This window comes from Notamacropus eugenii, chromosome 5 (genome assembly GCF_028372415.1).
Source record: "Notamacropus eugenii isolate mMacEug1 chromosome 5, mMacEug1.pri_v2, whole genome shotgun sequence".
Lineage (NCBI taxonomy): Eukaryota > Metazoa > Chordata > Mammalia > Diprotodontia > Macropodidae > Notamacropus > Notamacropus eugenii.
Window position 1 is genome coordinate 200,912,933 of NC_092876.1, and position 21,781 is coordinate 200,934,713.

A 21,781-nucleotide genomic window follows, 5' to 3' on the forward strand; every position below is an offset into this window, starting at 1 on the left:
ATTTAACTGGAATAAATGCAAAGTCCCATATTCTGACTTTAAAACAAGTCACTTGTGTGTGTTCATCATTGCCAAAGAAGACCATGCCATCATGAAATAATGAAATGACTTGCTTTTGACTTTGTTTTGAGTGAGGGAGGGCTGTGTAGGTCACCAGCCTCATTTCTCCTCCAGAGCCATCTAAATCCAGTGACCAGATATTCATCAAGAGGACTGGAGATGAGCCAGGATGAGGCAATTGAGGTTAAGTGACTTGCCCAAGGTCACACAACCAGTGAATGTCAAGGGTCTGAGGTGAGATTTGAACTCAGGTCCTCCTGACTCCTGTACTGGTGTTCTATCCACTACACCTCCTAGCTACCCCAAGTCACTTGTGTAAGTAGAAGATGAAGGAGACACAGCATATTAGTAATTTGTACTTTAAAGAATCTGGGGAAATTTAAAAAATAAAAAAAATCAAAAAGGAGACTCGATAATTTTTTTTACTACCTTGATAAATTTAACTAATAAGATCAGTTTTTTAAAATACAGTTCTTTTTTGTTCTTTGAATATTGCAATATTTATATTTGTTAATGATTAAAATTATAATTTCACATTTTTTAAAATTGTTTTAAAGATCCAAGAAGTTCATTTGACTACAACTCAATAATATGATATGGTTGCTTAGAAAACTAATACAGTCTTGGGTGGCATCAAAAGATGTATGATATTCAGGTCAAGAAAGATAGTCCTACTGAATCCTGGGGTCATCAGACTACATCTGGAATATATAGAATATCATAGAGTCATAGATTTAGGGCTAGAAAAAGGCTTAGCAGTCACCTAGTCCAATCTCCATGCCCTTTTTCCTTCTTCCCATACCTTTTTTTTTTTTAGATGAGGAAAAGGAGTTTCAGATGGGCATTCATGATTAACCATGTGACTGGTTAATAATTTCCCCAAGGTCACATAAGCTTTACATGACAGAACTAGGATTTGAACCCAGAGTCTCTGTGATTTCCAAATTCTTTCCACCATACCTTGCCAGTTCTGGGAACCAGATTTTAATAGAGACATTGGCAGACTAGACTGTTGCCAGAGGAGTAAAACCAGTATGGTGAGAAAGGTATATCAGACAAGGTTGAAAAAACTTGGAATGTTTTGCCTGAAGAAAGAATATACATTTGAACACCACTATCTACAAATATTCAAAGGACTGTCATGCAGAAGAGAAATTAGATTCTCTTTCTGTTATTTCAGAAGTCACACCTAGGATAAGAGGGAGGAAGTTACAGGGAGGCAGATGCCAGCTCTGTAGAAGAGAAAGCTACCAGAATTGTCCAACGGTGGAAGAGGCTGGGAAACTGCTATTTATGGTTTTTGGGTGGCAGAGAAAGAGGAAATCCCAGAGTAAACACTGAGAAGTTCAGAAAAAGGGGCTCATTAAATGAACATTTAATACGGTCAGAGGGAGATCTTAGAGCCAGGATGACTAACTCTGACAGCCCCAGAACATTCTTGGTTGATCATTTCTAGGAATGTACTAGTTTACAGTAGTAAAAAGCCTCTCTGATTTCAGCTTTTTAGTAAGAAGCAAAATGATTTTTTAAATATTGTTTAAGAACGCATAGAAATTGTGGCTGAATGATAATGTTCATTTTATTTTTCTATGAAGCAGTGCAAATCTTGAAGAGATACATAGAAGATTTGATAGGGAGAGGGTCTGAAAACTTGAAAAAGTACACAAGAGATGCTCATATTATTAAATCAGCCTCCTTTAAAACACAATATATCCTCTTAGAGAGAGGAAACTGAAGGTTCACAAACAAACAAAAAGCCTTTGGTGGTCAAGCAGAGTTACAGGGGGAAGTTTAGTGCCATAGTTAAATTCTAAGTTGTGGTCCTAGCAATCAGGCAATGAAGGTACAGTGGGTTTTTCCAACATTAAAATATGATTTGCTCATAACATATCAATGACATTTTTATGAAATAGTATCCACCAGGCCAAAACTATATGGAGTAAACCTATCTACCATTTAGAAATGGAGGTTTATTCAATTTCATGCCTCTCCATAAAAGGACTAATTTGCATTCCTAGCTTTTGTACAAAAATATCCATGTTGTGTTATATATGCAACCTGGTAGTATCAAATTGATTTCCTAATTTTAAATAGAATAGATATATGTATGTTTTAAATGATGTCTGTTATTTTTATATCATAATCATTTCTGACAATATGTTGCTCCCCTTTTCTCCCCCAAATTGAATATAATCTTATAAAGAAAGAACAGTTCACCAAAAATATTCAATGCAGTGACTTCATCTGCAATGTGTGTGTATGTATGTATATACAGTACATATACTCACACAACATATATACACTACACACACACCCCTTTTAGAGTATACATCTAACCCTGAGCTGTTCTATCATTTTTCCTCAAAGAAACAGATTTGAGTAGAATGGAGTCTTATCTGTGTAGCAGCCTTGGGAGTGGCAAGATGATTACAAGCCACCTCCATTCTAATTATAAAATTATAATTTATGTGATTTTTAGGTTTTCAGTTTTGTATATCTGGGAGTTGTTACTGTTTTTTGTGTATATATCTGTGTTTGTGTGTGTGTGCGTAGATATAGATATAGATATATTTCTGTCTTAGTAGTCCCCTTTCTCACAAGAGGAGAACTAACTTTTGTTCAAGGCAACAGATTTTCAGATATTGGGTTCCCTTTAGTGATCTTTTCATTTACATTATTGGGTTGATGTGAACATTTTTCCTTTTGTTCATTCACTCTGCGTTAATTCATACAGTTCTTACCTCATTTTTTCATATTTGTCTCTCCTTGTTCCAAAATAATATCCCATTGCATTCATGGAGCATTGTTTTGAAAATTTTTTTTGAAGTTGTTAATCAATGAGCACCCACTTTGTTTCCACAAAATGTGTTGATATGAAGATTTTGGTGGAAATTGGACCTCTGTTTTTTGACCTCATGCCCAGTAGTGTGATTAGTCCCATTACATATTAATATCATTTAATTAGAGAGTTATTTAAAAAATAAAAATTTATAAGTGTCTCAACTTCTACACTTAGGCATATTCTTTTTTTGACTCATAAAAATGACATCCAATTTTTGGCAGTCAGAAAAGTGGATGATTCAGGAAGGGAGGATTAGTTTAACTTTATTAGACATGAAGATTTTCACTTAAATTGAATCAAGAAAAATTTATCCGTTTGGTCTATTTTATCTATTTGTTCATCATTCAAATTATCAGTCAAATATGCATATGTATATATTCATATATTTTAGGGATATTTTCCCCTCTCTTTTTCCTCTTTAGATATTTAAGAACATACATTTAAAGGAAATTGTTCCTGCTGGACAGTACTCCTTTTAGAATATACCTCTAGACTATTCCATCATTTTTCCTCCAAAAAAACGATTTAAATGGAGGAGAGTTTTATCTACATAGAGGCCTCCTAAACAGAGAATATTTGGGAGTGTCCAGATTACAAGTTGCTAATTCTGATTATAGAATTATAATTTATGTGATTATTAGGTTCAATTGTTTTTTAAGTTGTAACTAAAATCTAAATTCTGAAGGTTCAACTGTTTTTTAAATTGTAACTAAAATCTAAATTCTGAGGGTTCAATTGTTTTTTAAATTGTAACTAAAATCTAAATTCGTAGATAAGGAAATATCTGTATTTGAAATAGATTTTAACATTGTCATATCAAATCTTTAACATATTTAAATGACAAAACTCTGAACTTTATTCCTCCTGTGTTCATCTCTTTCATTCCATAGGCCATCAAAAATCTACTTGTCAAAAGCCATTCCTCCATAGATAAGGGAATGTCAAAGAGTAAGAGCACACATTTCTTAAAAGAAGAATTGAAAGCTATTAACAACCATATGAAAGAATACTCCAAATCACTCATGATAAGAAGAAATGAAAATCAAAACAACTCTGAGACCACACTTCATATATAGAAAATTAGCAACAACGACAAATAATGGGAATAGCCAATGCAAGAAGAATGGTAAAAAGACTAATTGTTGGTAGAGCTTTGAATTGGTCTGTCCATTTTGAAAAGCAGTTTGGAATCATGCCAAGAAAGTGACTACCATGTCTTTAGATATATCTTCCAAGTAGAACAGTGTGAAAAATAAAGGTCCCAAAGGTACCAAAATATTTATAGAAACACTTTTTATAGTAGGAGAGAACTGGAAACAAGGCAGATGTCCATAGCCAAACAAATTGTAGTACATGGCATATTACCGTTCAATAAGAAACATCAAATTTGATGAATATAGAGAAGCAGGGGAAGCCTTAGATCAACTGATGAAGTAAGCAGAACCTGGAAAACAATGCACATAAAGGCTACAACAGTGTGAATGTAAGGACAAAAACAAAAGACTCAGAACTGAATGCTGCAAAATTGTCATGACCAATCATGCCCCAAAGAAGAAATATGTGAAGCACCTCTCCCACTTTCTGGCAGAGATTAGGGATTATGGATGTGGAACCCTGCCTAAAATTTCAGATTCTTTTCAATGAAATGTTCACTTTTCTTGAACCATTTTATGTTTTTCTTTTAGTTTTTGTTATAAAGGATGCCTGAGGGATGAGGCAGTGAATGGAAGATATATACATTGAGAAATGTAGGTGTTGTAAAAAAAATTTTTTTCCATTTAATTATTAATTAAAATTTATTTTTAAAAAATCTCATCATCAATTACATTTAATAGGTCAACAGAAGATAAATAGTGCTGAGTATGCAGATGCAAGTGAACAAGAAACTCTCTACCCTAGAGGAGCTTAAATTCTAATGGGTGAAGACAGCGTGTGACTGGAATCTTGAAAGGGTTGTTGTTTTTATGTTTGTCCATTGCTGAAGAAGACCATGCCATCAGAAATGATGACATGACTTGTACTTGACTTTGCTTTGAGTGAGGGAGGGCTGTGCAGGTCACCAGCCTCACTTTCTCCTCCTGAGCCATCTGAATCCAGTGACCAGATATTCATCAGGATGACTGGAGATGACCCAGGATGCACTGGGAGACCCAAAAGGAAGGTAGAAGAGAAGGAAGGGCAAGGGAGTTTTTGAAGAGAGAGAGAAGACCACATATTGAGCTGAGCTTGATCTCTATTGCTTGTAAATATTACATACGGAATACGCTTAAAAATCAAAAACATGGTCTTTCTATGTAGATGTAGTACATGTGTAACAATGTATCACTGATCTGGATTTTTTTAGCCTCATAGTTCTTTTAGGATACCTACTATAAACAAAAACAAAAGTGTAACTATACACTATATTTATATTTGTGTATGGCACTGTTTGTTAATAATACCTTTCACATCATCTCATTTAGCTTCACAATGTTTATTATGAGTTGGAAAGTGGTAGGTATTATTTTCTCTATTTCATAGGTAAAGAAACTGAAACACAAACAAGTGACTACAAAGTTCATAAAGTTGTTCAGTTGCAAACCCAGACTCAAACCCAGGTCAGCTGATTATTGTTCAATGCTTCCATTAAACGTGGTGTCCCACTTGAAAGGGCTTTGATTTAAAACTAAAATGCTGGGGGGTGGGAGGAACAAAAACAAAACAACTCTACTCTTTTAAATAAATCTTTTTTTTTTTAATGTCTGCAGAGAAAGTCACAGGATATTTTCTGCTGTCCATGGTCATCTTAGTCTCTCTGAATATATTAAGATGTGCCTTTTGGGGGAGAAAGTGGGGAGTGTTATATTTTGCTTTATTTTATGTTTGAAAATCATCCTCAAAGCTTTGTCTTCTTAAAACTATTAATTTTCTGTCCATTAGATAATTATAACATGGAGAATGAGCATGACATCATATATAAAGAACTGGCCTTGGAATTTGATAAGACTGGGTTTAAGTTCCAGTACAGGTATAGATCAGCACTGATGGCAGAAATTTCCCCACACCAATGAAATCATAGGTCCAATTTAAATATATATAAATAAATATAACTATATCATGATTTATGATAAATATATAATATATAAACACATTTAAATTTATATGTATATATTTTATATATGCATATATATGTAATCCGATCTTGTACTTCAAAAATTTACTAATAAAAAAATCAGTTTCTGTTCAGTAAAAGGAAGTGTGGTATGTAGAGTCAGAAGACCTGGGTTAGAATCTTGACATTATTATAGTTATCCTTTATGAATCTGTACTGTCATCCTACGTCTGGGGTAGCTGTAACCTGTGTGCCTTCAAGCAAATCATGTCACCTCTCTAAGTCTCAGTTTCCTCATCTTTAAAATTATAGGGCTGGACTAGAGGGGGTCCAAGGTCTCTTCTTGATATAAATCTGTGAACCTATGTGCTTTAAAAAGTTGTCCAGGATTCTCACTGTTTCGAAGTGTATGTCTGTTTGATAGTGAGCCCCTTCTTCGTGTTTCCAAAGGGCGAGGAATATAGGTAACCCCCAAATTAATAGTACTGGCATAGGAACTAATAGTGAAATTGACTGACTATATAAAGTAGAGTTTATGAGGTTCTGATGATGCAGGAAACACATGTGGTAAAGAAAACTCTAATATTCAAAAAACTTTGCAGTTTAGAAACCTCATTGCTGTAGGATTAAATAGGGGAAGAAATTTCCACTTACTATGGCCTTGATTAGGTAAGACGGCACAACTTGTGAATTTTAACAAAGAGCAAAACCTACTTAGCATCCAGGAAACCTAAGTAACCCAGCAGTTGTTCAGCAACTCAGTGATTTTGAATGGTCCCTTGAATTTCTGTTTTAAAAGCCCATCATTCTGACTATACGCATTTTCAGCACACTGGCACCCATTTTAAATGAGTATAAGCTCAGACTTATTTTGTGTTATGTCTATGTTATTAAAAGTATACCCAGAGAAAGAGAAGATTGAGAATAAAAAGTGAATTTGTTTTTCCTTAGGGGAGAGCAACCACTTCCATTTATTATTAGTCATGAGTGGATATTTTGTATAACCTGCCTTCTCCCTGTCTCTAATTACCCATGCCAGGCAATAGGAAGAGAACAGGAAAGGCTGAAGTCTGACACACAGTGCTAATAGACATGAGGTGTGTGCTGACTGATCTAGCCTTGGGGATCCCTAGGAAAGGACAATAATAGGAATCATGTACAGTCAGCCAGGCAGAATTGTAGAGGAGAGTTCCATGTGCATAGGAAGGGGAGGAGTGGGAATAATGAGCTAGATAAAATATGGAAAAGAAAAAGGGAAGAAGAATTGGCACAAATAGGAAACTGTACAGAGTAAATGCCCCCTTTTCCTGAGGCAGTTGACCCATTGACCCCAAAGATTATAAATCAGGAGGATCCCCACCCCTCCCAACGACAGTAAAATTTTAGTCACCAGCTCCTTAGAACGTAGAAGCTTCTGGAATTAACACTTGTTTCCGGGATTCCTGACCCGAATGCCAGATGCTTTTCAAAGCAGCTCCCTTCCTTATAAAGCCAATTTAGGAAGGAGGAAGAAGTGTACAGTATTTGCTGGTGAGCTCCAACCTTGACATATGCAGATGATAAGATTGTTTACAGATACTTATAATGCTGTTCAGGTCTTCTCTCATCTTGTTTTGCCAGGCTTCTTATTTATTATCGGTTAGATAAGAAATTTATTAAATGCAGAAGTTTATTTTGATCATGCACACAAATCATGAAGTATGTGATTAAAACTTCTACAACGAACATTGATCAATTGAGGCTGTTTGGGGAAATCATAGTAACAACCTTAAAAAGAGAAAGATATACATCTTGCAGAAGCATTTCTTCATAAATAACAAGTCTCCTTTTTGCAGAGAATCTAAGAAATTATAGATAAGGAAGGACCCCTACATCATGGGCTGCTGGGACTTTCCACTTGTTCAAATTTCCGACTTTTTTGAAAGCTATTGTCAACCTAATGATTTTCATGCATCTCCTCCCCTGTGCTATTAACTGTTGGAAAGGAGGGGCTACTTAGTAATTCTACACCTGTCTAGCCCACGCCTATCAACTTGCTAAACTTACCAAACAAGTGTTTGGTAAAGCATGAGAACGTCAGAGCTGGGGATGGCTGCGGCTGCCATTGGCTTCTCAGACTCTGGCTGCTAAGGGCTTACCCTTGTATGATGGCAGTTGATGACAGTAATTTATATTCCAGGACGAAGAACAAACTAAATGCTTCTCAGAATGATCATAAATCTTCAAGACGGAGTAGCCTACCGCCAGAGTTGCTCATAGGAAATGACATTCGAGGAAGACTTCAAAGAAACGTTAAGAATTTGGACCCCGTTCACCTGAGGCGTCCTAAGAAAAGGCCTTCTATATTTCCAGGTAAGATAAATTCTTTTTTTCTTTTTAAACATGTGCCTGCTAGTTAAAAACAAAACAAAACTAACCTTTATTTCGTTAGTTATGCTTTCAATTCAAAATTTGTTCCAGGCATGATTGAACTTTGTAGTTGAAAGGCAAAACAGGCATGCTTAAATTTAAAAATCCAAACAAATCTGCATTTGAGAGAATGCCATCTTATTATTGGGAATTTTTTCCCCCTGCACATTTTATTTTATATGCAAATGATTAGATGAAGAATCTGTGATTTGGGTCTATGGTTCTAATATTTAAAAAATAAGTACATTTAAATGCAGAACTTAATGTACCTTAGGTATATTTCCAAATAGCCAGGCATCAGTCACTGGGCTGTTTATCTCGCAGTTCGGAAGGACCCAACTTGCTGCGTCTCACTGGAACTTATTTGCTTTACTTTCCTAAGATACTGACTTGTTAAATGAAACTGATGTTTATGTTCAGCCAGAAATTAACACCATTAAATACTCAGATGCATGCTTTGAATTCCTGTCCTGCATTGGAGCCTGAAAATATTTGTAGTAGGGTTCAGCTGTACACTTTGGATGGTGAAATTTAGTAATGTACAAGAGAATGTTGAATTTTTAGTTCTGCTTACAGGCTAAATTGGCATTCACTTCAAAGGTGCATGTATATACATGATTTATAGGTATAAGGCAAATTCTTAAAACAAGAAGACACTTGGGGCTACAAACTGTGACTTAAGATAATTGATTTTTGAATTGGATGATTTTAACTATGGAGAGAATTTCAAGTAATTCTTTATTGCAGGGATTTCTAGTAAAAAAAAAAAAAGCACAACAAAAAACTAGAGGTGACTTTCTAAGTAGTCTTTTTGGTTAGATCCAACCTTAAGGGCTGTCTGATAACATAAAACTATTGAAAAGTAAAGAAAAATCAAGGAAGTTTTCACTGATAACGATAGTTCACTTGCTTAAATCAGATGCTCTTTAGGCTGCTTTGGGAAGTCACATAGAAGTGGAGCAGAGGTTTAATATCACACTCCAGAAAATAGCCTTTCTGAAGGATTTCTGCTCCAAAGGTTTGTTCTTAGGTTTGAGATGAGTCCCAGGTGTAAAGAGCAAATACCTTGAAATGGGTACCAAGGAAATGTTCCCAAGTATTTTTTTCTGAGTTATTTTCGTTTCAACTTCCAAAGAAATCTAGGAACTTCCTTCTTTTTCTCTACTTTATTCAACTTATCCACTTTGGGGATTAAAAAAAAAAGTTTTCTCTGTTTTATTATTGTTTCTACTAAACTGTTTTGGAATAAAATAACTTTTCTTGTGGAAATTCCTCTTGCATCTATCCTTAGTAACTTTTCACCAATCTTATTCCTGACTTTTATTTTCCCCTAGCTTTCCCTCTTCTGCTTTCCTTTATCAAGTACATATATGTTGCTTCGCATTTTGCACCTCCCCCCAACCCCAGCTCATTTCTCCTCTAATCTGAAGGAATCTCTTCTTTCCAGCTACCATGATCTTTTCCCTATATCTTATCCTAGGACAAGATCCTAGTACTTGCTCTCGCTATTTCTACCATTCTTAATTTGGGACCTTATATTTCATTACTTCTAAGTAAAGTAGCTTAAGCTGGGGAGCAGACCACCTACTTAGCCTGCCACTTCACTCTGATCTTACCCAGTTTATCTTACCCAAGTTTCTAGGCTAACACTGTAATTAGTTTCACTCAGGTTGCACTGCCTTCCAAATTGGATGTGCTGGGTACTCTAGTGCCTTGTAAATGTTGCCAGAACATTTAAATGTTCTGCATGAAGTGAGATGCACACTCTGATTTTGATGTTGACACCTGTCCAACCTTTCTAATGAGAGGTCAGAATAGAGAGTTTCTGGTGGGTGAATCAGCTTTTATTCTGAACACTCAAGATCTAGATATCTGGTGGCAACTCTTTTTTCCCTTTGGGTTCCATTTTGTTTATTCTCTTTTCAATTATGAAACCAAGGAGTTACCAGTGTGGGAATTTGGCTGAGGATGATTGAGGGACCATGATCACCCTCCTACAACTTTCACAGAATCATATGGCTCTAATATTTGAGTTCTTTCCAAATAATGCCGCACTCTGGATTATTGTTAGGTACAATCATTTATTGGGAGTATAAATAAATATTGGAGTGATGATGATGATGGTGATGATGATGATGGTGATGATGCTGATGCTGCTGATGATGATGTGTTTCAGTCATGTCTAACTCTTCATGACCCCATTTGGGATTTTCTTGGCAAAGATACTGGGGTAGTTTGCCATTTCCTTCTCAGGCTCATTTTACAGAAGGGGAAACTGAGACAAACAAGGTTATATGACTTGCCTGGGGTCATGCAACTAGTGTCTGAGAGCAGATCTGAACTGAGAATATGAGCCTTCCTGACTCTGGACCGAGCACTTCATTTAGTGGGCCACCTAGCTGTGCTAAAAAAATGTGGAAATTAACACTAATAGACATTGCTGTTGTTGTTTAGTCATTTTTTTAGTGAAGTGTGACTCTTTGTGAAAACCCATTTGGGGTTTTCTTTTTGTCAATGATACTGGAATGGTTTGCCATTTCCTTTTCCAGGAGAGGAAACTGAGGCAAATAGGATTAAGTGACTTGCCTGGGGTCACACAACCAGCACATATCTGAGGCTGATTTGAACTTAGGAAGAGGAGTTTTCCTGACTCCAGGCCCAGCACTCTATCTACTGTGCCACCTAGCTGGATGATGATGATGATGATGATGATGATGATGATGATGATGGTGATGATAATGATGATGATGATGATGATGTGATTGATGGTCATGTGGGAACAAGATGAAATACGTATCATCCCTTTTATCCTCTCTGGTACTAGTGTTGTACTAAGGGTGCTTTCATTGAGTCTACATAGGACGAGCTTACATCTTAACACTTCCATTCAACTATAAAAAACAATAATTTTATCCACCTGTGCAAGAATTCAAAAAACATGGTATATAAAGGAATACGAGCATTATAGTAACTTGTCCCAGGACCATTTCTTTCCAAATACCATCCAAAAAGATGAGGCTGAAATAATCATGATATACCTCGCGAGGAATGAGCTGATGAGGACTTCAGTTAAACATCAGATGTTTGCACTCTTTACTTGATTAGCAAGAGATAAATCCTTGTGCTGCAAATACAGACTTCAAAATATCCTAGAGAATACACAAATTGTACAAATTATCATAGAATTCTATCCTACCTCTCTTCACTTTTGCCTATCTCACTTGGTGATCTCATCAGTTCCCATGAGTTTAATATCATCTCTGTGCTGGTGATTACCATATTCTTACATCTATCCTGTCCTGAGCTACATACAGCCCCTCATGCCCAGCTCCCTTTTGAGCATTTTAAACTAGATGTCCCATAGGCATCTCAAACAGCATACTCAAAATAGAACTCATTGTCCTTTCACTGAAAATGCTCCCCTCTTCCAAACTTCCCTATTACTGTTGAAGATGTTACTATCCTAGTCACCTGGGCTTCCTGAGTTTCATTGTTAACTCAGTTTCACTGTTAACTCTCACTCATCCCACGTATCTATTCCATTGTCAAATCTTGTCATTTCTTCTTTCCAAACTCCCTCTTCCTACTCACACAGCCACTATCTTAGTTCATGCCCTCATCAACTTTCACTTGGACTATTGAAATAGCCTTCTAAATGGTCTTCCCTGCCTGAAGTCCCTCCCCATTCAGTCCATCCTCAAACCAATTGCTGAAGTGATTTTCCTTAAGTGTAAGTCTGTCTAGGTGTCTCCCCTTTTCTATAAATTCTAATAACTATTTGTTACTTCCAAGATCAAATATATAGTCTCCTGTTTAACATTTTAATGTCTTCATAACTCAAATTTTGTTGTTGTTCAGTTGTTTCAGTCTCGTCCAAGTTTTTGTGACCCTATTTGGGCAAGGACGCTGGAATGTTTTGCTAATTCCTTCTATAGTTCATTCTACAGATGTGAAAACTGAGGTAAACAGAGTTAAGTGACTTGCCCAGAGTCACACAGCTGGTAAACATCTGAGGTCAGATTTGAACTCAGGAGTTTCTGACTCCAAGCTCAGTGCTCTATCCCCTGTGCCACCCAACTGTCCTATCTTCCTCCATTCCAGTCTCCTAACACTGTATCTTTCTACATGCTACACTCCTGCAACCCTAGTGTACTTGCAATTTCTCACACATAACATTCCATCTCCTATCTCTGTGCCTTTTTATTAGCTCTTTCTTCTGTGTTTTCCTTACCTCTTCCTCTTAGTTTTCCTGGCTTTCTTCAAGACTCAGCTAAAATCCCCTCTTTTGCAGGAGGGCTTTGCTGGTGTAGCCTAGCTGCTAGTTCCTTCCTCTCCAAGATTATTTGCATCTATGCTGTGCTACATTGTATCTGGCTTTTTGCCATTTGTATCAATTAGAATTCAGTTCCTTGAAGGCAAAGATTATTGTTGCCTTGCATTCCAAGCACTTAGCACAGAGGCTGGCACTTGGGAAACTCTTGATAAATGTTTTTGTTTTTTTTTTAACTAACAATGATCCATAAAAACTTCAGAACAACATTTTTTATAGATGTTGCCATAACACATACTTATAGCCTTCATATGACATGAAATGAAAAACTTTCAAAATAAGAGACCCAGCAAAAATCAAAATAATGTGGGAATGGTATGAAGGACATGTCATCCCTCCTCTCGTCCTATCTACTACAAGACCATGTCCTCAGTCAGCCTACGGAGGATGAGTTTACAGCCTAACATTTTTATTAAACTTCAGAAAGCAGTGCTCCATAGTTTGTAGAAGATTATGAAATATGAAAAAATAATAAAGTAGTTACTTGTTCCATGACTTTTTCTATCAGAATTCCATAAAAAAGATGTTTATAGTGAGTTAATAATAATAAACATTAATGTTAAATAGAATATTTGCTTCTCCTAGAATCACGTCTGAACTCTATTGAACAAAGTCAAGAAGAATGGTTTTTCTTTTACTACCAAAAAACATTCACATGGAACTTTCATAGTGTTTCATATACATTATTCCATTTTTTCACAACAATCCTATGAGGAAAGTAGAAAGGACTGGAATTATTTTTCTTATTTTGCAGATGAGGAAAACAAGGTTCCCACATTAAGTGATTTGCCCAGTCACATAGCTAATAAGTAGCAGAGGCCAGATTTAAACTCCTGTCTTCTTGATTCTTTACACTATATAACAATGCTTCTCAGAATAAGAATACATTTTTCTACCATCTAGCTCCCCTTTACCTTTCCAGACTTCTCTCCAGCTATTCCCCTTCATAAAACACTATGTCCCACCCCCATGCAAACCAGCCTCTTATATTCACTATTTAGAGCACACATTTTGCATAATTACCTTCAAGGCCTCCTTCATCAGTCAGAATGAATTCATCAGTTTTTCCCTATCTCCTTCCTTTTATTTGAACCCTCACTCTAAATTTCAAGGCCCAGCACATTTCTTACTTCTTTCATAACCACGTCAGCCTGAAAGCTTTCTCCTCCATTCTCTGAATTTTTATAACATCGCCTCCACCACCACATGCAGTTTTTCTGGAATTTATATATTGCCTTTTAGTCTTAATTACTTTTTAATGTACATCTTTCTTTTTCTCAACTAGATACTATGCTCCTTCAGAAAAAGACCAGAGTTTTATATTCCTTTATTCCTCCTTAGAAGTTGCTTTATATTAAATGTTTTCTGATCAGTTTGTTCCTAACAGGAACAAATCACATAGTTTTCCATTGATTTAAAGAAAAAAAACTGAGCTTGTATATGGAGTATGTGAGTTTGGTTGCTGACATCACTCCAGGTTATTCGCATGGCCTTGTTTGTCAAGAAGGCTGGTTCTAAGATCAGGAAGGAAAACACTGGCAAACATAGGCTGGTCAAAGGGAAGGGTAGGGCTGAGCCTGACCTTTTCCCCCAATATGAACTTTACATGGAAGAAGAGGTGTTTTTCCATGCTATGTGCTCCCCCTTTAGTCCACTACTACTGGGGTCTGGGGGTGAAGAGCAATCTGGGCAAATATATACTAATTTAATATTCATTTACTTACTATTTAAACCAATGTATCTGTCAAGGGGTGGTGTGGGATATATATGCACCTACAGACAAAATAACTTAAAAAAACTAATGATATGCCTCTAGAAGATTTATGTAAAAATCTTAAAAATAAAGTATTAATGTGATTCTTGTGAGAATAATAACTGACTCAGAGGACATAGGGATAAGAAATCAAGAGATGGTGCCTCTTGACTGAGAATACACCCTGGTTCCTGCTCTAGGGTGAATTCCAACTGTCATTAACAAGAGCACTACCCACAGCTAAAGCATTGCCATGGGGCTCAGTTTATCTAAGGAAGGCAAGAGTTTGGGGCTGGGGAAAGAGCTGTTATTATAATATCACAGAGCTAGAGAAGAGGCCTTAGAAGTCAGCCAGTCCCACACCTGAGTCCCAAGAAGGTAAAGTGACTTGCCCAGGGTCCCAGAGATCATACCCAGCAGAGGTAGAACCTGAACCCAGGTTCTCAATTCCAAACCACAGAGAACTTCATAGATTGGACCTGGTAGTAAATGATACTCAGTCTCCAGGTGTAATGAGTTGTCCATTCAACGCCCTTAAGCAAACAGGCTGGTGTGTTTAATCAGCTTGTTTTTACAGCAATCTGTTTGTGGAAAGTTAGAGACCAGCTGCTGAGTGGAAAGAGGCTACTCCATATACTTCTGTGTTGCTTATTTTGGGGACAAATCTTGCAAGAAATGCTCACTACCAGGAAAAATGATGAATGCTGACTGAATTATATAATATTGGCAGCTTGCGTTCACATGATGAAATTGAAACTCAAATTTTTGTTTCCCCAAATCCACAATTCAGATCCACAGTCTGTGAAACAGGGTGTTATTAAATGGTAAATTTAATTTTCTTCCATTCTAACAGGTTTTGAAAGCGTATTGGGGCAATATTTTTTTTTCTTTTCTGTGTGCCTTTTCACTTAGAAATTTGAACATCTATGGTTTGTCCCAAAAGTCTTAGTGCGCTTTTAGGCTACCATCCTTGGAGCCACACTAAGACTTTTGGGACACCCTTTAGCTAAATCAGGCCTCACTTTGCCCAGATTCCTTAGATGTCACAAAGGGCTTGAAGATGGTGTAATCTGTTGTAATATTTTTCTAAGTGTTCATTACATTGAAAGAAGCACTTTAAAATAGATGTGTCTCCTCAAGTTTATGTTCCATGCTACACATCTCAGTCATTCTAAGAATTCCATCTTATTGTGCAGTCATCGGACCCCACTGGGGTTTTTCTTGGCAAAGATCTTAGAGTGGTTTGCCATTTCCTTCATTTTACAAATGAGGAGCAGAGGCAAACAGGGTTAAGTGACTTGTCCAGGGTCACATAGCTAGCAAGTATCTGAGGTCAGATTTGATCTCAGGAAAGGAGTCTTCCTGATTCCTGGCCTGCATTCTATCCACTGCACCAGCTAGCTGCCCAAGAATTCCATACTGGGAAAGTTCAAATTAAATGGGTTTACAATTTAGTAATACTTTCAAGAAAATTTCATTCAGAGCCTTTTGAAGTATATACTTTTAAGAGTTTCCTGTAATCTACATGTTACTGAATTATAAAGTTAGCGTTCCTGAAACAGAGGGACTAATGACATTGACTGAGCTAGGCAAGGTACAAGTTCTACAAAAGTCAATGTATGCATCCTCTCCTTCCCCCAAATTCCATGTAATTTAATCTTGGTCACCTACCTGTTAACCTAAAAAGCCCCAAGCAGAATATTCCACAGCAGGCAGTGGACAAGCACCCGAGCATCAGAGTTCTCCAATGAGAATGTTTGAACCCTGGGCTTTCTCCAAGGTCATCATCATACTTATCCCTTAATGAGTTTGATTGCTTGGTACTTTTCTTTCTGAGAGATTTTCATTCTTCTGTTCTGTCTTAGTTTTATAAGTCTGTGTGGCTTGGCAAGTCAAATATTCCCAACTTGATAAGATCCTTTCCTTCCAACATCAGAGCTATATAGTATTCTGAATGATACTAGCCCACAGATCCAGGGTATTTATTTTCCAAAGATGCCCACTAAATTTTGATGTGGTTGTTCATCACTTTGAAGAGGACCAAGGATGTCACAAAAGTTGATGTCTTGACTTGCAAATGAATTAGATTTAAGTGAGGCACTTAACTTTGAAAGACTTAATTGTAGCTAGGCTGAGTATTTGGATAGAGTGATGGACCTGGAATCAGGAAGTCCTGAGTTCAAATCCAGCCTTAGTCACTTGACTAGCTGTGTTATCCTGAGCATGTCTGCCTGCCTTATTTTTCTTGTATATAAAATGGGGATAGGAATAGTATCTAGTTGCCAGGGTTGTTGTGAGAATCAAATGAGATATTTGTAAAATGTTTTGCAATTTTAAAGTTCTTTGTAAATGCTAACTGTGATTATTATTAATTACTACTTTAGGCCTGTGGTTGGGAAAAAATCTAGATGTAAAGCTGTCAGAGATTGTACTTTCAGTATAATCTTTCACTAGTTTTGTCACCCTCCCCACATGATGTGCTACACTGTCCACTTAGTTGGGCTATGGCTTTGGGGCTTTCATGCTTTCTATAACTGACCCACTAGGACCAAAACCTAATAATAATCACTGACATTTATATATTGTTAGACAGATATTATCTAATTAGAACCTTACAACAACCCTGGTAGCTGGAGACTACAGGTATTATTATCTATGTTTTACAGAAAAAGAAACTGAGGCTCAGAGAGAAAAACTGTCTTGTCCATGATCACATATAGCTAGTAAGGCTGGTTTTTGAACCCAGGTCTTTATGGCTCAAAGTACAACACTCTATCTACTACATCATGTTGCTTTTCAATTCATAGGGAAAAAAAACCTTCAAAATCAAACACATTAGTGAATCTTTATTTTTAAAAAACCTTTTTTGCTTTGTACTAAAATTTTAGTAGGAGGTGAGGAGGAGAATTTCAGTCAGTAAACATTTATTACATTTATTAAACACCTACGCTGTGCTATGGGGCACCTAGGGGGCAAGGTAGATAGAGCACCAGGCCTGGAGTCTGGAAGACTCATTTTCCTGAGTTCAAATCAGCCTCAGATACTTACTGGCTCTGTGACCCCAGGCAAATCACTTGCCCCTGTTTGCCTCAGTTTCCTCATCTGTAAAATGATCTGGAGAAAGAAATGGCAAACCACTCCAGTATCTTTGCTAAGAAAATCCCAGAGAAGGTCACAGAGACTCAAATATGACTGAAAAACAGCTGAACAACAACAAAAACGCCATACTAAGAGTTAGACATGCAATGAAAGGTAAAAAACACTGTCCCTGCTCTCAAGTTGCTCACAGTCTGATATGGGTGACAACATGAAAACTAAGATAAATTGGAGATGAGAGACACTAGAATTTTAGGAGGATTATTTTTTTTATTTTTTATTTTTTAGAAAAGTATTTTTAAAAGTAAGATTTTTAGATAGGATGTAAAGGAAGCTAGGGAAGCCAGGATAGAGATGGGGGGAGGGGAGCAGAACATCCCAGGTATGTTTTAAAAACAGCTTGAATTCAATTAAACAAACATTTAAGTACTTTGTATGTACAACACACTGTGTAGGTATTTGGCATATACCACAGGTGAAGGTTGCCCCAATTCCTGCTCCCTTATGATCTATTCAAAGCAGAATATACCTTCTTGAGTGTTGTTGTTGTTTAGTTGTGTCTGACTCTTTGTAACCTATTTGGGGTTTTCTTGGCAGATAATTATACTGGTTTACCATTTCATGACTTGCCCAGGGTCACATAGTTAATTAAGTGACTAAGGCAGGGTTTGAACTCTTGAAGATGAGTCTTTCTGACATCAGGCTCAGCACTCTTATCTGCTGCAGAGGTGTAAAAATGATTTACTACTTGCAGATTAGACAAAGAAAAGAACTTCTTATATGTTAATATTAGGGGGTTTTGAGTTTTAAAGAAACATTTTTCAAAGTCATTTTTCAGCTGTAGGTCAAATTTGGAAAGATATTTGTAATGGTTATTAAATGAGTTGAAAAATTTGATAAAATAAAATTTGCTGAAGTTTCTTAGGTTTCTTAGACAACTGCATGTGTACTTTTTATAAGATAGAAAATTATGACATTGCTAGCTTTTTCATTATCATTTTTGTAAAGTAATAAAACCTAAAATTCTTAAGACTGTGTTATTCTTTAGAAAATATGCTCCTTTAAAACTGTTTGCATGGCTTAAAGAAGAATTTTTTTCTTAAAAAAAAATATTCCTATCTTTTGATTTTATATCACCATTACTTCCAAGTATATCCTTTTACTTTTTTCCTATCCAGAAGGCTATCCTTTGTAACAAAAAAAAATACAAAATAATTAGAAAAAATCAGTTTAATAAAACTAACAAATACATTAACTGAGTCTGACAGTGGAACACCCATGGTTTTCCACCTCTTCAGGAAAGAGCTGTGCATTTTCTTATCTGTTCAAGGCCAAGTTCTTGGTCATCATAATTATACAGTGTCAGCTTTGAGTTTTTGTTCTTTCCTGTGCCTTTTTGGTAAACATTGTGTATATTGTCTTCTCAGTTCTACTTATTTCATTTTGCCTTGGTTCATATGAATCTGCTGCTTTCTTAAATTTTTCATTTTCATTTTCCTATAGTGCAGTGAAATTCTATAACATTCACGTACCACACTTTTTAGCCCTTCCAGAACCAAGTGGGTTTTGTTGTTGTTTTTTAATTTTGTCACAGCAGCTGATGGAGTTTCAAATTGGAAGGGGAAACATTAGATTTGTAACTAATTCAGTTACTAGCTTTACTCCTCTCACAGTTAGAAAACACAGGGTCATGACTGCAGGTCGAAGCTGATGAGTAAAGAGAAAAAAATACCCTAAATATGTCTGATCTAAGATCTGGTTATTCCTATTTTAGATCCATAGTAGCTGTATAATTTTTTTAAATTTGGGGCTTCCCCAGTTCCTCTCCCCCCTTTTAAATAGTTTAGTTCATCATTATACAAAAGCTTTAATTATGCATTTTCCTCCTAGACTTTATTAATGTCAAAGGGTTTTATTTTAACCAGTTAACTAACCCATTTACTCAGTAAACTTCAGTGTTATTTTTGAAGTATTTCCATCCACTTGCTTGGGTAAATGATGCCACTTTTTCAATGGGGGGAACTGGGGAGGGGGAACTAATCATTTCTATATTTGCTTAATAGTCCTGAATGACAAGAGTCCAAACTCATTGCCTCAGGAATTTTAAAGAACACTTCCTTTTCATACTTAATCATATACATATGACTAAGAAAAGCTTTTATTTGCTTTAAAAATAAATACTGAACTGAAAGTAAATTTGTAGTCACTTCAAGATAGAAACAAAAGCGCAAGAACCCTTGTAACGTGTTTTTCCCCTTAACACCCTTTAAAGTCTTTTAAGCCAGCCTGAGCATGGCAGGAGTTAATCTCCTGCAATTAGTCAAAGGTGTTCTTTTGTCCAAATGAACCAGAAGTGACTGTCTGCCTTAAGCCTGGAGCACCCAACAGTCCATGCAGTCTGAGCCTCACAGTGTGGGTGGTGTGGTCCCATTTCTCCTTAGATCAGACAGCCTTGAGACAGCCTCATCTGGGGAACAGTGGCCATACTTTGGCCTCACCCTGACAGTTAATGAGGAGCTAACGTCATCTTAATAGAATAATCAATACTGGATAGAGCTCTGTGTATGTATGTAACATGCATGTACTTGGGTGTTAATTGATTTTTTTTTCTGGACAGGATCACTGCTCTTTAAAGAACTTGATATCTTTGTGTAAAAATTACAAAATAGGTGACATTGAAGTAAATGACAAATATGACATTAACCATAACATTCATACGGTAAAGATGCTTATTAAGTCTATGGGTTGTGTATGAGGCTCCATACTAGATGCTGTATAGGATATGAAGGTACAAATCCACGGTAATATGCTGCACGTCTTTTATTTTTCACTCGTAAAAAACAATATTGTTGCTAACATAAAGGGAAAGGAGAAAGAGTATTGATTAAGCACCTACTTTGTGCCAAGTACTATGCAAAGCACTTTACAAATTTTATTTCATTTGGTCTTCGCATCAGCCCTAGGAGATGAATGCTTTTTATACAGTTGAGGAAACTGAGATAGACAGAAATTAAGTGATCTGTGCAGGCTTACACAGTTAATAATTCAGGTCTTCCTGACTCCAGGACCAGAATTTTATATATTGTCCCATTTTATTTTTTATGAAGAAAAAAATTGTTCTCAAGAGCAAAGTTCTTAAGCCAATATGCTACAGAGAGTATGTGGTCTGCTGTTGTTCAGTTGTATCTGACTCTTTGTGACCCTAGTTGGGATTTTCTTGGCTAAGATCCTGGAGTTATTTGCAATTTCTTGCTCCAGCTCGTTTTACAGATTAGGAAACTGAGGCAAACATGGTGAAGTGACTTGGCCAGGGTCACACAACTAGTAAGTGTCTGAGAACACTTGAACTCATATAGAGGAGTCTTCCTGATTCCATGCCTGGCACTCTATCCATTGTGCCATCTAGCTGCCCTATATGTAGGCTGAGTGTAGTAAAATCTGGCATGTCCATGTGAGACCCCCAATACTATTTGACAAAATGGAAAGAATAGCAGATTTGGCATTAGGATGGCTAGGTTTGAGTCCTGGTTCTATCACTTCCTGCTAGCTAACCTTGGACCAATCACTTACTTTCCCCTCTGATCTTTTTCTCATATCTAAAGTGGGAATAATGGTAACTGCCCTTCTTGCTACATATGATTATTGTGAGGACCAAATGAGATAATGTCTGTGAAAGGGCTTTCTAAACAATAAAGTCTATACAAGTGAAAAATATTATCATTGTTTTTATTATTCAGAGTTAATTGAAATTCACTGTGCTATTTGCCAGCCATACATAATGATGAATCTTCTCACAGTTAGTACAGAATGTGGTCATTTATTTTCACCGATGGTAGTGAGGATTTATGCTCTACCATGACATGTACCCATGGTCTCCTTTAAGGTCAGTGGTATATTTAGGTCACTCTGAAGCCAACTGATTCAATTCATAAGTTGCCACATTTGGCAAGAACTCATCTGAAAACAGCACAAATACAGGACAAAGGCCTGGACTACCTGTCCAGAAGCCAGTATTCTAACCCCTTCTCTGTGTGTTGTCTGATCAGATGACACTGGGAAAACCATTTGACCTTTCTTTGCATCCTTTTCCCCAACTGTAAAATGGGAACAAAGTGATGTGACTGCCACAGGGACCTCGTTAGAATAAATTAGGTGGATGAGACTTTGAGGACCTTTTGAGTGAGACTATAATAATAATAA

At 36.6% G+C, this 21,781-nt stretch overlaps 1 protein-coding gene across 5 annotated transcripts in view; it reads left to right on the top strand.

The window, feature by feature from the left end:
* The window catches only part of FRY (FRY microtubule binding protein), a 566,260-nt gene that overhangs the window by 117,960 nt on the left and 426,519 nt on the right, over nucleotides 1–21,781 (top strand). For 2 of the 5 annotated variants that reach the window (XM_072611868.1, XM_072611863.1), the window contains exon 2: nucleotides 8,173–8,345. Coding sequence is in view for 4 of the 5 variants with exons in the window: in XM_072611863.1 (XP_072467964.1) it covers nucleotides 8,173–8,345 (173 nt within the window). In the remaining variant the exon portion in view is untranslated. Of the gene's footprint in view, nucleotides 1–6,112; nucleotides 8,346–21,781 lie in introns of those variants that run through there. The other 3 variants (XM_072611870.1, XM_072611862.1, XM_072611864.1) reach the window with 3 other exon arrangements.